Source organism: Cyanistes caeruleus, unplaced genomic scaffold, assembly GCF_971803275.1.
Source record: "Cyanistes caeruleus unplaced genomic scaffold, bCyaCae1.hap1.1 HAP1_SCAFFOLD_103, whole genome shotgun sequence".
NCBI lineage: Eukaryota > Metazoa > Chordata > Aves > Passeriformes > Paridae > Cyanistes > Cyanistes caeruleus.
The window spans coordinates 42,934-58,346 of NW_028255905.1; the positions used below are offsets into that span (position 1 = coordinate 42,934).

Sequence of the window (15,413 nt, forward strand, 5' to 3'; positions counted from 1 at the left end):
ACGTGGGCACTGGGACTTCCATAACCTCAAGTTGTTCCTTGATCCTGGACACTTTAGCTTTGGCAATCTGAAGCCCTTCAGCAGCAATGTCGCTGCCACCCCCTGGTTTCTGGCTCAGACCCAGCTCGCAGCTTGGACAAGGTCTGGGCTTTGTCCTCTTGAGCTTCGGGAGCCTCCCGGGAAGCACCAGCCCTCCCCAGCCCACCCTTGGTAGCACTTTTTATTTTCTCTCTCCTGACAATTTTATCCCCAAAACTGCCGTGGGAACGTTGTATCCAAGCACATCCTCCAGCGCTGCACTTTCCTCCTGGGAATTCCCTGTGCAGGGAATGTGTCTGTGCTTTTCCCTGCTCTGTTCACTGACAAACAAACCTGAGCCCGTGGGACTGTCAGAGCTCCTCCATGCAATGAAATCAGGTTGTGTTTCTCATGGCATGTTCTGGAGGAGCTTTTCTTGGTGTGCCTTGTGCTGCTGGAAATGACACAAGAGCCAGGAGGGAACAGAAGCTGCTGCTGCCCGTTGGCTCAGGGCCAGGGAACCAAGTTGTGCTCCCGGGCAGTTGGGCCCTGCTGGAAGCAGAGCCGCGTTTCCCTTGAGCAGCTCAAGCTTGTGACAGCTCCAAACAGGAAACCTCAGCAGAAAACTCTTCCTCCAAACTCAGCTGCTTTCCCTCCTGCAGCTGTTTGGGAAAGAGCCTCAAAGCACAGACTCTGCTGGGAGCCATTGGTGCATTTCCTCCCTCCCGGCAGCAGCAGCTCCTGAGCCCTTCACGGGCTCCTGGCCCTTCCCAAACCCTTCAGCTCCCTTTCAACTCTCAGCACTCACTAACATATGCATTTCTTTCATATTTAAACTGCATTTAAACTTCTCTTTTTCTCTCCTCTCTATCTTTTTAATCTCCTCTTTATCTCCTTTAATCCCGTCAGCACCAGTAGGACGGGGATGGAGTCTTGGGGTGGGTGTGGGATGAACTGAGGATCCAGCAGAGAAGGGCAAGGCAGAGGGGAGAGGACTCAGCCAACCCTTCTCCTGCTCTCTCCTCCCCCAGGCTCCAGCTAAAGCAAGTCAGACTGGAAAGGATCCCACAAATGCTGTGTTCTCCTCCCTCTGAGCTTGGCTGGGGATCCTCAGCTTCAGCCTGGTGCAGTGATGGCTTAGATTCGCTAATTTGAGATTTTTGGCTAATGCACTAAATTGAAGAGGTTTATTATTACTTAATCACCTTTCATCTTTGCCAAGTTCTGCTGCACTGTGTCTGCTTTTCACCCAATACACTGCTAGCTCACCTACACACATGTACTTCTTAGGATAATATTTAGATTCATAGCTTACTCTATAAAATCACACAATTACAGATGAAAACTCTCCACCATCTCACTCAATGCAGTTTTTTATTTACTTATGGCATATTCTTACTTGCAGCTATAGGAACATTAAGCTTATGAATTCTCGACTCAGCGTCTGTGAACCTTTAGCATTGCATGAACCCAAGCTCCTTCCAAGGCTGTAAATCAAACCCTTCAGTATCTGTGGAAGTTTCTGTCTTTCCATTTCCCACAGCCCACCAAAGGATTTGTGACCCTTTGTGACAGAGGAGAACCTGCCAGGCAATTTTGTGTTTGCTGTAGGGAAGGTTGGGTTGCTCTGCATCAATTCCCAGAGCACCGTGGAGCATTGGCTTTGTGATGTCAGGGCATGGATGCCACCTTGTCGTGGTGACATCCCAAGGTTGCCTTGGTGCACGGAAGGCCTCAGGGTCAGAGCAGCTCTTGGGCTTGCTCAGTGCAGGAGCATCCTCCTGCTTGAGGCGTTTGTCAGTGGGCAGCTGCACACTGACAGGAGCCGTGTTTCTTCTTGTGGTGGAGCAGAGTGTGCAAACTGGCAAAAATGATTGAGCAGCTCGCTGCTGCCATTTGCACCATCTATGTCATTGGCTACTCTGGCTATTTCCTGACCAACCTGGCACGTAAGTAGAGGTTTTCCCTGTCTGGAACCTGAGCTGGCTTTTGTAGGTCTCCCTGCTCTTCCTTAGTGACCGGGTTGCTATTGAAACACAAAGACCATGAGGATGCCCCTGGTTTGGTAAAGCTCCTGTCAACACCTTCAGCAAAACACGGGGTGTCTGTAGCCAGGGGCCTGCGGGCAGCATTTGCAGGGCTTCTGTTCCCTCCACGGGAGAGCCTGTGGCAGCAGAGTCTGTCATTTCCTCACTTTGCTGGCTCAATCTCTTGGGGTGACTTTACTTTTAAGATAGCTCTGAGAGCTCGGGAAGTTGAAACTGCTGGAGGCTGATGGGAGTTTTTTCTCCTGACTAATTCCTGGCCATGGGTGAGAATTGGCAGCGGTTTTAACTATTGAGAAGTGAGATCAACCTTTGAACAGCACCTGAAGATGTGAGGCCGGGAATTTCTTGCTCTCTTTGGTTTCTGGCTTCTGACGAGGTCACAGGGCTCTGTCTCGGCCTCCTCCCCCCCTCCAGGCCGGACAAGGCTGCAGAGGGCGGGGTGGGGGGAGAAGCGGAGCCGGCCCGCCTGACTTGGTTTGCAGTTTCTGCCACTGAACTGAAACCTGACACCATCAACATCTGCAGCTTTAGCAAGATTTTAACTCTTTTACTACCTGCATGAGACTTGCAGATTAATCCTTTTTTTCCAGAGAGAGAGAGAGAGGGAGTGATCAACCATCAGCCCATCAAAGACAGTGATGAAAAAAAATAAATTTAGAGGGGGAAGAGAAAGAAGGAGATGCTTTTAATAAGCTGAAATATTTTTCTGTTAAAGCTATGGAGATGGACAGTAGTTTTCTGAATAAAAACTCCTTTAATTCATGACAGAGTATATTGGGAGGAACGGAGTGTTTCCAAGTGTGGATTTTGAGCAAATGATGAAGTAGTTGTGACACTGTGAGATGCTGGAACAGAGGGGGAGAAGTAAGAGTTGAAGATTTGTGGCTTTTAAGAAGCAAAAAGAGAAAACTTCTGTTTCCAGGGGGGCTCACAAAAACAGATAAAGAGAACTTTTGTCTTTGAATAAGTCATTCTTAAAAATGACATCCCTAGACTCATGACCCATAACACACCTCAGAGTGATGGCAAATGGGAGGAGATAACTGATGGCAGATTTCCCCGCAGCTGGCATCAGAGAAATAGAAAGCTATGAAGAAAAATCATTTTCTTGTGAAAAACTCCATAGATAGCAGAAGAAGACTTTTGTTTCTCTACAAAGACTGATGAAAAGACTCTAGCAGGAATTGGGACTGTTGTAAACACCAAAGTTCCAAAGTTTTTTGTCTCTATATTGTCATGTAAACAAGAGAATGGTTGGGTAGTGGGGGAGAAAAGGGTTGTTCTGGAAGTTTTATTCTGGTTTCTTATTCTTGTAGTTTTTGTAAATAAACTTTCTTTATTCCATTTAAGTTTTGAGCCTGTTTTGCTCTTGTTCTAATCCATATCTCACTGCAAGAAATAAATAACTTTTCTAGTGATTTTTTAGTTGCTGCTTTAAACCACACCAGTCAAGCAGGACACCTTTGAAAATGCAGACTGGGAGATCTTCTCAGATGCTGTTCTAAATAGGCCACGGTTCTCTCCAGTTTTCTCAAAGAATTTGGTTCATTTTCCTTGCCCACTGCAGGTCATCTGACCCGTGTGTTCAGAGGTGCCGATCCTGAGGTGAGTCAGAAAGGAACATTTGATGTTCCTGGTGTTTCAGAATTGTGCAGGGAACTGTGAGCTTGGCCTGTGGCAGTAGAGTGCAGAGGGCCAGCTGGGTGGGCTGAAAGAAGATCCATTTCCATGTTTAAAACAGCAATAGCAAAGGCATTGTTGGCTATTTCCTAATTTTCCATTGAAGAGCTTTAAAAGAACTCAAAGCTCAGCTTTGTAGAGAGAACGTTGCTTGCTGATAGTAGCCAGGGTGAACTCTCTAATTCAGAGATATTTGCAGCCTGGCTGAATTAACCCATTTTCATTTAGTTGGAGAGACTTAGAATCCCATTGCTATCAAAGCTGATGATTTGTGCTTGGTAGAGCTGAAGAGAAATAAGGTTCTAAATGATAGGGAGCTGCCTGTCCCTAACTCCACCATCTGTCCACAGAGCCCAGAAGCAAGAGCAGACTCTGCTGTGGCTCCCTCTGCTCCTGGAGAAGAGGCCAAAGAGGAGCAAAATGAGCAAAAGGAGCACGAGCCTCCAGCTGTGGTCACAGCCCAGCCTGACCATGCCCAGACAGTAAGTGCCAGTGCTGGGTGCTGCTGTCTTTAGTGCAAGGCAGAGCTGCAAGTTTCTGAGCAGCCAGCACTTGCTGTTGCTGGCTGAGGATGCTGAGTGCTGGAGTCCTGCCAGCACCCAGCCATTCCCCCATCCCGTGGCAGCTGGAAATTGGGCTTTGAGCCGTCGTGCTGAGGCCCCAAAGCGCTGCTGCCTGCGGGTGAGCAGCTGGCTGCTTGGCTCAGGGAAGCTCTGTCTCTTGGCTTCTGCCAAGCCATGGCCAAGGCCTCACACGGCATTTCTGGGGCTCACAGGGCTTGCTTTGTTTGCTTTCCCTTTTTGGAAACCTCTGCATGACCTGGAGAAGTGTTCTGTAGTTTCCTTGAGTAATTCTTCACTTCTGCAGAGTCTTTTAGGCCACCTGTCTTTCGGCTTTTGATAAGCTGCAAGGAGATGATTGTGTTGTCCATGAAGCTGTGGCCGGCCATTCTTGTCCTGTGTGGCCAAAGAAACAAACTGTGTAGTTCTGAACCCTTCTTCTGAGGCAAAATCCACAAGTGGCAAGTTTCTGTTGATATGTTTTGTGGTGAAGTCTGCAGCTTTGGAAACTGCATTGGAGCCTAGTGTGGGGGCAAAGCTGCAAGTCCTTGAGTGCTGTCTTGTGTTGCTAAGAACCCCTTTAGAGATGGTTGTTTTTTCTCCTCAGAGCTGTTTTCCTCCTCCTGCCTCTTCTGTCCTGACACTCCCTGTTTAACCTATAAATTTCTGCCTGTCCTAGTGAGGTGGGACAATTCCATGTTTTAGGTGGTTTTTGCTGACTTTGGTCATACATGCATTACATGACACATGGCTTCCTTCATTGGCATCCCTAGGGGTGTGTCAATTAATTTGTTGATGGGGCCTTTTGAGGATCTCTGTCAGTGCCACTCAGAATTCTCAGCTGACAAAAGAGGGAGGAGAAACACCTTGGTCCTCTTCCATATCCTGAGGTGGCCATAGAGGCTCTCTGACCTGCAGCAGAGGATCAAATTGCACACATCCTTGTCTCCTGACTGAGCAGGATTTCTAACAAGAGTGTGGATGTCAGAGGGGCAGGAGTGGCAGGGCAGGCCTGAAAAGAACATGAACTCCAGCAGTGTCTATCCCAAGGGCTGAGCTCACCCAGGAAGCCCCTGCAGAGCCAGGATGGAGCTGTGGGACAGGGCTGGCTGTCGGTCACTAGGGAGAGACAAGCAGGACACAGCAGAAGGGGAAGGAGGCCCTTGAGAAATGCCCCACATTTCCTGTCAGCTGCCCAAGAGTCTGTTGGAGATTCAGGGCCAGATGGGCCCTGATTGCACTGCCAGGGTCACTTTGGACTCTGTGCTTCCCCATGGGCAGAGAACAAGGCAGGAGAGCAGCAGCACAGAGCTTTGGGAACGTGGGAGCCCATCAGTCTTTGAGTTTTGGCCCACAAATGTTGGATGAGAAGTTGAAGCCCATCTTCTCTTGCTTTCTCTGCAGATCCTTCTAGAGAAAGAGCAGGAGCAGATTGTTTTATCAGGACGGCCGTGCCAGCCTGAGGGAGAGCTGTTCCCAGCCCAAGAGCAGGAAGAGCAGCTGGGGCAGCAGGTGGAAGAGCCACTGGAGAATGGCCAGGTAAGCCTGACTCAGCAGGGGACAGAGTGAAGGGCAGGAAGAGGGGCATAAAACGCAGCTCTTGGGACTGAGCAGGCCATGAGTGCCAGAGGCCCTGAAAGCAAAGAGCCTCTGCAGAGATCAGCAGCGGGACAGGAGGTTACAGTGGAAGCAGAGGTGGGTAGGGAAGCAGAAAGAAGTGACTGAATGAGTGTGATTTTGAGGCTGAAACTGAGGAAGAAGCTGAGCCTGATGGCAGCTCCCAGGCACTTGCTCTCCATTTGTGTGTACAGAACATCGAGGCAGAGCCCCAAGCAGAGCTGCCCGAAGCTCCGAGGGCCATCATGGCAGTGAAGAGGAGGCCTGAGGAGGACAGGAGAAACATCCAGGAGGAGATGAATCTCCATGGGCAGAGAGGAAATCAAGGAAATCAGGTGAGTGACAGAGTGGCAGACACTCCACTCATGGACATTCCTCTCTGTCATTCTTCACAGGCCTCTGATGAGGAGCTTCTGGCAGAGCTGCAGGAAGCTGAGGCTAGGATCAGGGCAAGGGAGAACAGGCTGGAGGAAGAAAGGAAGATCATCGAAGAGAAATTCCATCTCCTCGCTCAGCAGCAAGAGGCTCTAGAAAATCGAGTGAGTGAAAGAGCGATAGGCACAGCAGTCACTGCAGTCTGGTGCTTTCTGCCCTTCTTGCCTTTCCTCTGCAGAGCAGCAGGGGGCTGGGCTGATGCCTCTCAGTGCCATCCTGCTGTAGTGTCTATCCCAGCTGCTTGGAAGGACATTTCCTGCTGTGCTCAATCTCAGCTGCTGCCCTGGACAGTGGCACCAGTCATTTGCCCCTTTTGCCAGCACTCATCTCAAGGGATTCCTGCTGGCCTGCTCCTGCTCTCCTTGTTTCTTCAGGGCTTTTTGCAAGTGAACACAGTCCCCCAGACAGATTTGGAATACAAGCTGCAAGTTGTCTGTATCCCTTGGTGAATCTGCTGCTGTGCTGCTCTTTCCCTTTGCTCACAGTCAATGAGCCTTGGCACACAGGGACAAGCTGTGGTCTCTGACTGCTTTGTTCTCTTTGACTTGAGGTGGACGTGTTGATATCTCACCTGGCAGCCTGCGAAGGCTTCCAGCAAATGCCGGCTGATGAGGAGCCCCAAGGTCGGCGGCAGGCACAGGTACTGTCCCAAGCACAAGTGCTGCAGGCTGAGCACCTTCTGAAGATGGTGCAGGAAAAGAGGACTGAGGGGGAGGAGCTCCAACATTAGAACAAGGAGCTGCAAATGTGTCTGCAGCCCTTGGAGGGGGAAAGGGATCCTTGGGAGGAAGTGGAATGGTCATTGTTGCAGTCATCCTTGAGAAAATCCAGGAAAATGGAATATGAAACTGGCCATCAACTTGATTAAAACCAACCGTGGGTTTTGACCATTTGGTTCCAGAAGTGGGCATCCAAAAAATCCAGTTGATGAGCTTTGCATGTGGCTAACAGCAACTTCCTAAGGGCTTGCATTTGAAAAGAGAACTCGGGGTAATCTCTGCCAGCCAGCTTTCTGACACAAACTCCTTTCTTCTCGCAGATCTACACAGGCTCTTCCATTCAATCTGCTGCAGCAGCAGCAGCATCAGCAGCATCTAAAGGAGCCTTTGTTCCCCAAGCTGAGCAGTGGAGCCAGGGCAGTTTGTCCATGTCCAGCAGTGACACATCTGCTGCTCAGCTCCAGGAGAGCCTGGGAGACTTCGTGGAGCAACTGAGTACGTCTGGTGTATTTCTTGTCTGAGGGACAGTGTATTGTGTGCACGTGCCAGCAGAGCTGTAGCAAATGATCCTCCTCACTTTGGTGTCCCAGAGACATTTAGGACTCCCCACAGGAACTGCTGTGCTCTGAGGCAGCGAGAGAGCGCTCTGGCTGTTCCTGCTGCCTCTGAGGGCAGCTTGGACTGGCTCGGCTTTGCCTGGCATTCCCTTGCCACTAAAGGCAGAAGCAGGAATTGTTCTTGGATCAGCAGAAGGCTGTGGCCCAGCAAATGATCTATGCAAGTCCTGTGTGCTAGTGGCCAAACTGAACAGAATAATTGATTCCTAAATTCTCCTTAGACTCCAGACTTCCCACCACTCGTCAGAACCAAAAGACTTCAGAGATATTGATTGGATTTGGGGTTTTGTCTTTTTGTTGTGGTTCTGTTTTTAGTTTTCAGTTTCTATACTTTTTGTTTTCAGATTTGGGGTTTTTTGGTAGAGTTTGTTTTTTCTCCATCCTGAAAGAGCTGTTCTGCCCCAGGTGTCTTACTGCTGTCATTTTTAGGACTGTTTTTATTGCCTCTACTATATCTACAAGGTTTTTCTGAGAATGCTGTATTTTTGTCAGTGAGGACTCGTTTGAAAGAACATCAGGTGACAGCAGAAACAGAGAGCAAGAGATGTTTTCATTGGGCCCACACTGAAGAAACAGATATTTGTATAACAATCTGTAATTAATATCCTAGTTTTATTTTTATAAAGATGTGTCCAAGAGACACATCCACGTGTTGTGATCAGATAAAACAGCACTGCAGGCATTTCTCAGGAGCGAGCCTGCAGCCCCTGTGCTGTGTATTCCTCAGATCCATGGCACTTTTTCATCCCTGATTCCCAGCCATTCCCATGACTCTTAGAATCCTACCTATTGGCCCAAGCCCTGCTCAGATCAGTCTCTGGGAAAACACATCAAGCCCTTTGTGATTCTGCAGCACAACCCATTTAATCTGCTTCTTGCCCATAACAGCTGCCAGTGCTGTGCTCTCAGAAAAGACCTGGTGGGGCTGAGAAAAGATCCCAGCTGATTTGGTGTCTACCTTCACCTGCTGGCACACAAAAGGGCCTTGATCTGCACCTGGGTGTGTCTGATCTCCAAGGCAATGCTGTTGTGTCCTGAACGGGGGCCACAGCTTGTCAGGGGCTCAGGCTGGCTGTGTCTTCTTGCCATTGCTTGTCAGTGCTCATGCTTGGCCTTTGCCAGCCTTGTGCTGTGCCCTGCTGTGCTCTCTGCGCTTCATTTCCTTCCAAGGACTGGACAAAATCAGTCTCTCTGCTGCCCATTTGTACTGCACAACTGCCTGTCTTGTTGCTGCTGTGCTTGCTGCCCAGCTGACCACAGAGGGTTCAGAGCCCCAGACAGCGGGGCTGCCTTTGGCATCTCCTGCAAGTTGGGATCTCTGCCTGAAAGTCAGCATCTTGCATTTTGTTTCCCTCAGGGAGAATGGTGAACAAGGAAAATCCCGTCACAAAATACATCGAACTGGAAAGTCTTGGCAGCGGGTGAGTCCAACCACAGTCACTTCTACACAGCCACGGGCCAGGTGTTTCCCTGGGGGAATATCCATCAAGTGAGAAGTCAGACAAGTTGTCCACATGTTTAGACAGCGGGCTTAGTCTGCCCCATCTCTCAGTACTGGCCAGAATTTGTCAAGTGTGCTCAGAAGGCATTGTCAAAGACATCTCCATGCTGCCAAGGTCTTGCCTGCAGCAAGGAACAGAACCTGGGAAATCTGCTTGTCTCTCAAGTGTGGGACAGCTCAGGGTTCATTTCCTTCACATTTTTGGATGTCTCCAAATCATCTGGCCACACTAATGAAAGGAGAAGAATCTTGCTTGCCTGAAAGCACAACCTACCCCCAATGAGAGCTGTCAGATAACAGTTCTCAGGAACATTTCTCTCCAAGAGTTTGCTAAAGGAAATACTCCGTGCTCAGGATTAGAATTGCACAGTTTAGAAGCTGATAGCCGAGATGAAGGAATAAGCTGCCTTTTGGAGCTGAGGCAGTAAAGCCCAAGGCTTCAGGAACAGGCCCAGTGCCCAGGCACTTGAGGGGAAAATGCACCATCTGCCTTCTGGCACACCCCTCCTGCAACCTGCAGCTTTTAGGCATTTACAGCAGAGCTCTCCTGTCTGGACTGGCTTTCAGTGCAAGATCTAAATGGCTTCTCCTTTCTTTGCTGCTGTTTTGTTTCTAGGGGTTTTGGAGAGGTTTCCAGAGCACTTGACATTGCAACAGGAGGAGAGGTAAATGGCAACAGCCCCTGCAGCCTCTGCTGCTCTCCAGGCCTTTCCCCACTGCTGACAGCTGTGGCTGGAGCTTTGAGTAGAGCTGTGCTGAAAAGGCACAAGAAGCACAGACTGGAGCCAGCCTGCAAATTGCACTTGGAACAGGCTTTGTGGACAAGGCAAATCGCCAGTGGCCACATGTCCTGTAACTGACCCCCAAGGGAGCAGAGAAATGGGCTGTTGCAATGTCACTTCCTAATTACTCCAGTGATGAGGTCTAATCACAAGGCACTTGGGCACAGCTTGGCTGTGCCATTCCAAAATCACTTGCTCCATGTGTGTTGTGGTCTCATGCTACCAATTTTCTCAAATTACTCCTTTTCAATGTCATTTGAGGTGGCCATAAAGAAAATAAATGTGCAAGGAGTGAGTAGGAAGATACTAACCATGAATGAAATCAGGATCATGGAGAGTAATAGGAGTCCCAGGATCGTGAATTACTTAGCCAGGTGAGTGGTCACGGTCCTATCCCTTGAATGTTTCTTTACATACTACAAGCATGAGAGCTTAAAAACCCACTTTGGTCACTGGCAGGAAATAGAGCTGTTAATGATTATTTCTCTACTTATCTCCAATGGATGGGAAGAGACTGCATTTTGTCTGCATGAATCCACCCTGGCAAATGCAGACTGAACATTGTTCAAAAACCTGCATCAGCCCTATCTCAAGAATTCAATACCTTCTAAGTTCATTGCCTCCACAGTTCTTTGGGATTGAATTTTTCAAGTTTCTTAAATGCTGATGAACCATCCAAGAGAGGATTGCCCTTGCATTGTTGCCCCTCTTTTCCATTGCTGTGCATGCCAGGAAGACTAGGTGCTTATTTCCAGAAATGCCATGCGTGACAGGTTTTTTATCTGGGCTCTTCCTAAACTGCCTTTCTCCTTGAGACAGCACAGACTGCAAACACTGCACAGCCTAGAGGCAATGTCTATTCCTTTTCTTCTGCCCTTGTCTCCAAGGGACCCAGAAACAAGACTCAAGTAAAAAACCAACCTAGGCGTGCATGTTCACCTGCATGGCCTTGTTTCCTTTTTTCAGCTACCTTGTGCATGAGGAACTCTGGCTGGTGATGGAGTACATGGACGGAGGCACTCTGAGAGATCTCATCGATGAGATTCAAATGTCTGAAGGAGAGATTGCAGCTGTCAGTCGGGAGGTCAGGGATCCCATCTGTGCTTCCAAGGCCTTGAGCTGCATTGTCTGGGAAACAGGGGCTCAGAACGGGAGGGATTTCATGGGCCACGCTTGGTTTCTGTGCTGCTGCTAGGCTATGGGCAAGCAAGAGCATCTCAAGGGAACTGTCTGCCAGTGCCCCTACACTCACTGGACTCACTTCCTGTCCTCTTAACCCCTGCTCTTGTATTCTAGCTCTGTCTCTTGCATTGGCATTTGCACTTCTCCACCTTGCCTAGCTAAACTTTTGCCTGTCTGCACTACATTCCTTGTCTCTAAAGCAAAGGTGTGCTGGCAGGATTTGAAACAAACAGGAAAGAAAAAAAGAGACTAATTTCTTTTAGTCCTCAGCTGAAAAGCATAGTAGTGCAGCCCAAATGCTGTTTGCTTCTGAGCACATGCACTGCAGCTGCAGTCACCCTGGCTGCTTTGCAGGGGACAGTCTACAACAGCAGTTGCTGGTGCTCTTTCAAAAGCTGACATGCCTTTCCTGAGAAAGGTGCTGCTCTGCTCCTGTTGGAGCAGCAGGCTCTTGCTCTCAATGGCACTGTGTTCTGCCATTCCTCCCCATTCCCCTGCAAAGGGAACCTTCCACAGCTGTTTCCTTGCTTGTGCGATGAACTCACAGCACTACTTTTTGCCCCCCTGGTTCTCTTTTCTCTCTCAGTGCCTGCAAGGACTGGATTTTCTTCACTCCAACCACGTGATCCATCGAGATGTCAAGAGCAACAACATCCTTCTCAGAACCGACGGCTCTGTCAAGCTGGGTCAGTGTATTCTTGCTCAGCTTCAGCCTTCCAGGAATGCGGGGTGTGGGGCTGCTTTCAGTGACTGCCAGCTCCCCAAAAATGCTGCTGCTGGCAGTGCAGGGGTCCCCCCTGCTGTGGGCTGAAGGCACAGTTGCAGGGTGCACACAGCTATGACAAGGAACCACAAGCAGCCAAGAGTGCTATTGCTCTGTGTGTGTCTGTGTGTGTTCCTTCCAGAGGGAGGGAGCTGCAATCTAAACCTTCAGGGGAACAAAAGGCACTGCTGGAGGAAGTGTAAGAAATGGGGGGATGTTTGAAGTAGCCAATTCATATTGCCTTGGCCAAAGCCCCAAGGAAACAGAGCAGGGAGTGTTGTCCAGGAAATTCAACTGCACATTCTCCAACTTCCACTGGGGAATTCTCTGGCTTGGTTTCCTAATTGAGAGTATTAAAATTAAAAGAGTATTTTGCTTTCTCCTCAGCTGATTTTGGCCTTTCTGCTCAGCTCACCCCTGAGCAAAATCAGCGGTGCTCGGTGACCGGGACTCCTTGGTGGATGGCACCTGAAGTGGTGAAGCGTCAACCATATGGCCCCAAAGTGGACGTGTGGTCTTTTGGAATTGTGGCAATTGAAATGGCCGAACAAAAAACTCCTTATGACAGTTTTACTGCTCAATCGGTAAGGAGCAAATACTCTCTGATCCCGCTGTCTTTCTCACCTGTCCCGTGTTCTCTGCTCACTGCACATAATCCCATGGCCATCTGCTGGAAGTACTTCCACCAAGGCCCCTTCTACAAATGGCCCTGCAGCACATCAGCATCTGCTGGAGCTTTGGTTGCAGCACTGGGGGAACTCAAGCCTTACCTCGCCCAAACCATCTCCATTCTCAGGCAGCATTTTGCTTTGCCTTAGAAGTCGTTCCAGCTCTTTTGGCTGTGTAGATGGCCCCAAGAATAGGAAACAAGCATCTCAGAACTGCTGTTATCTTTCCAGAAATGAAGCAAAGAAACTCAAACCAAACCAAGTTTCTAAAACAGTGCTTTTGAGAGAAGAAGTGCAGCCCCATTCTTCTCACAGGGAAACTTGCCTGAAACCTGGAGATGAGGCTGTAAAGCCAGAGTCTCTTCTGCTTCTTGTGCAGTGCTGCTGAGACACTCAGTGACCACCTTCTTTCCTAACCCAAGCTACTTTCTCCATATCACCAAGCTGGAGCCTGGTGACAGGGAGAGCCTGCCAAAACCTCCTGTTTGTTTCCTGGCACTTTCTGGGATGGGCACAGCGTTAATGCATTGACTTGAGAATCCAACGAGCACAGGCTTACCACAGGGGTGACACTTCTGATTTCACCATGAATATTTTCCTTTTGCCACATAAGGGAACCTGAAATTTTCAGAGTGCTGAGAGACAGAGCTGCAGGTGGCTCCTGTGTGCCCAAACAGGCATTTTCAACCCAATACATTTGTGGAGGCATCTTAATGTGTCTGTGTTGAAAATGAGATTCCAAAGGTTTGTTTCCTTCCCTGAGGAACACCTGCTGCATTTCCTTTCTTTTCTTCCAATTACCATCATTTTCAAGAACAGGACAAAAAGCCTGATGAGTTTTGTTTTATGGCAGCTGTGCTTAAGGGACCAACAAGCACTGCAGAGATTCTTTTCATGTAAGAAACCTTGGAATAGTACAGTTAGTTAGAATAGCAAAATCCCTCTTCCAAAAAGGCTGCCAAGCTGCTGGGAATCCTCCGAGAAGGAAACATGTATTTGCTGATGTAGTTGCCACTAACTAGATCAGGCAATGAAATCAGCTGCCAAGGCAAGATCTGCTGGATGTTGGCAAAGCTGTGGCTTTGGGGCTTGGGTTTTTTCATGATACAGGAAAGTTGTCATCTAAATGCTACAGGAAAGTCATCTCTGCCTCTCTACCAGGGCAAAAACTGCCACTGCAGAGTGGAGCTGGAACAATGGGCTCTGGGAGAGCAGTTCCAGATGGGAAAGAAGCAGGTGGAGCCTTGTGTTTCCTTTTTCTCCAGGCTAAATTCCACATAGCCACAGAAGGGAGCCCACAGCTGCGGCAGCCCGAGCAATTCTCGCCTTTGCTGCGTGACTTCCTGAGCTGCTGCCTGCAGAAAGGCGAGGCGCAGCGCTGGTCTGCCAAGGAGCTGCTGCAGGTAAAATGCCAAAAGGGCTGCAGGTGAAACAGTGTCCCAGGGATGGGCTCCTCCTCCACTGAAATCCAAGGCATCAGATGAGCCCCCATCCTCCTCACTTCCAACCTTGGTGCTGTTCAGCTGACAGTGGGGAGCAATCCTAGACTGGGCTGGGCTGGCAGGGAGTGCTGGGTTTTAGCGCTGGCTAAAATCACCAGGGCACTTACTCATTTCTTGCTGGGAGCTATGGATTAGGAGAAGGGCAAAACAGGCTTCAAACTTCAAAGGAATAACAAATTTTATTAGCAGGCCCACAAGAATAAGAAAGGTCTCATCTGTGCAGTGAAAGGGTTCAATCTCACCCAGGTCATGGCAGTCACGGTGTTGGATTTCAGGCTGTGCTGGGCCCCTCTCTCTGCCCGGGAGCCACTGGGAGGGGAGGCTCGGCCTGGAGCCGTCGCTGCACGCCGGGGAGAGGGTTTAGTGTGGGCAAGATGTCAGCAGCCGTGGCCTGGCCCAGCCTGGGGCCGGGGTCCTGCAGCCTCCATCCCCCGCCCGGGAGCCGCTGGGCTCTGGCCCGGCCTCCCCCAGGAGCACAGGCCGTGGGCGAGCAGGGCCGGCCTCACCAGAGCTCCGTTACCTTCGGGCTCCGGAAGCAAAGAGGGCCAGTGCCCGGGATGGTGGTTTTCAAAATGTGCATCATCACAGAGGCACATCTCATTTCTAAATGGTGCAAAATGTTGTCAGTTCTCAGAACTAGCCAGCCATTGGCCTGTCTCAGGCACAGAGGAAGCTCCCAGCAGCTTCTCTCAAAGAAATCACTTCCGTGCGGGGTTTCTTACTTCTTTCCCTAAATGTCAATTCATCTCAAACTAACACACAGGGACATGGAAAGGTCATTTAGACTGTGTCCTGCAATGAGCAGGGACATCTTTCAAGAGATCAGGATACTCACACCTCAGATATTTCCAGGGATGGGCCACCTACCAGCTCTTGGGGCAACCTGTGCCACTCTTGCCCCATGCTCCTGACCTACTCTGACTCAATCCCCATTTCATTTAAAAAGTATTCCCCTGCCTTTAAAGCTCTTAGATTGGAAAATCATGCTTTCTTGTTGTTTTCTTTTCCTTTCTGCAGCATCAATTTATAACATCGGCCATGCCTGGGTCCAGCCTGGCACCTCTCATCCTTGCAGTGAAGAAGTGGAAGGAGGAGGCAGGAATGCAACAATCAATTTATAAACTGTCTTCTCCATGGCCAACTTAGAGTAGGATTATAGAGTAGGATTGCAGAGTAGGATTGTACAGTAGGATTATAGAGTAGGATTGTAGTGCAGGATGGTAGTGTAGGTTTGTAGTGTAGGATTGTAGAGTAGGATTTTAAATAAAATTTCTAAAATCTCAACTCCTTTGGAACATTTCTCTCCTTCTTGACCCTGTGA

General features: G+C 49.3%; 1 protein-coding gene across 1 annotated transcript; it reads left to right on the forward strand.

Annotated features, from left to right (window-relative positions):
• The first annotated feature begins 1,710 nt into the window (after nucleotides 1–1,710).
• Nucleotides 1,711–15,376, forward strand: LOC147646272 (serine/threonine-protein kinase PAK 3-like). Its single transcript, XM_086873672.1, has 15 exons — nucleotides 1,711–1,967; nucleotides 3,634–3,671; nucleotides 4,097–4,228; nucleotides 5,711–5,845; nucleotides 6,118–6,462; nucleotides 6,909–6,998; nucleotides 7,398–7,572; nucleotides 9,052–9,115; nucleotides 9,812–9,860; nucleotides 10,239–10,351; nucleotides 10,944–11,061; nucleotides 11,746–11,845; nucleotides 12,310–12,506; nucleotides 13,856–13,993; nucleotides 15,110–15,376. Exons 1-15 carry the CDS (start codon nucleotides 1,889–1,891, stop codon nucleotides 15,236–15,238), a joined length of 1,902 nt encoding a protein of 633 aa, XP_086729798.1. The 5' UTR covers nucleotides 1,711–1,888; the 3' UTR covers nucleotides 15,239–15,376.
• Nucleotides 15,377–15,413: the final 37 nt, after the last annotated feature.

What these genes read in the sequence shown, in the direction of transcription:
- LOC147646272 (XM_086873672.1), top strand. Translation starts at nt 1,889, where the DNA reads ATGATTGAGCAGCTCGCTGCTGCCATTTGCACCATCTATGTCATTGGC. An exon ending in AGCCACTGGAGAATGGCCAG is followed by an intron (nt 5,846 to 6,117) that starts GTAAGCCTGACT and finishes TTGTGTGTACAG; the next exon opens with AACATCGAGGCAGAGCCCCA. An exon ending in ATCGTGAATTACTTAGCCAG is followed by an intron (nt 10,352 to 10,943) that starts GTGAGTGGTCAC and finishes TCCTTTTTTCAG; the next exon opens with CTACCTTGTGCATGAGGAAC.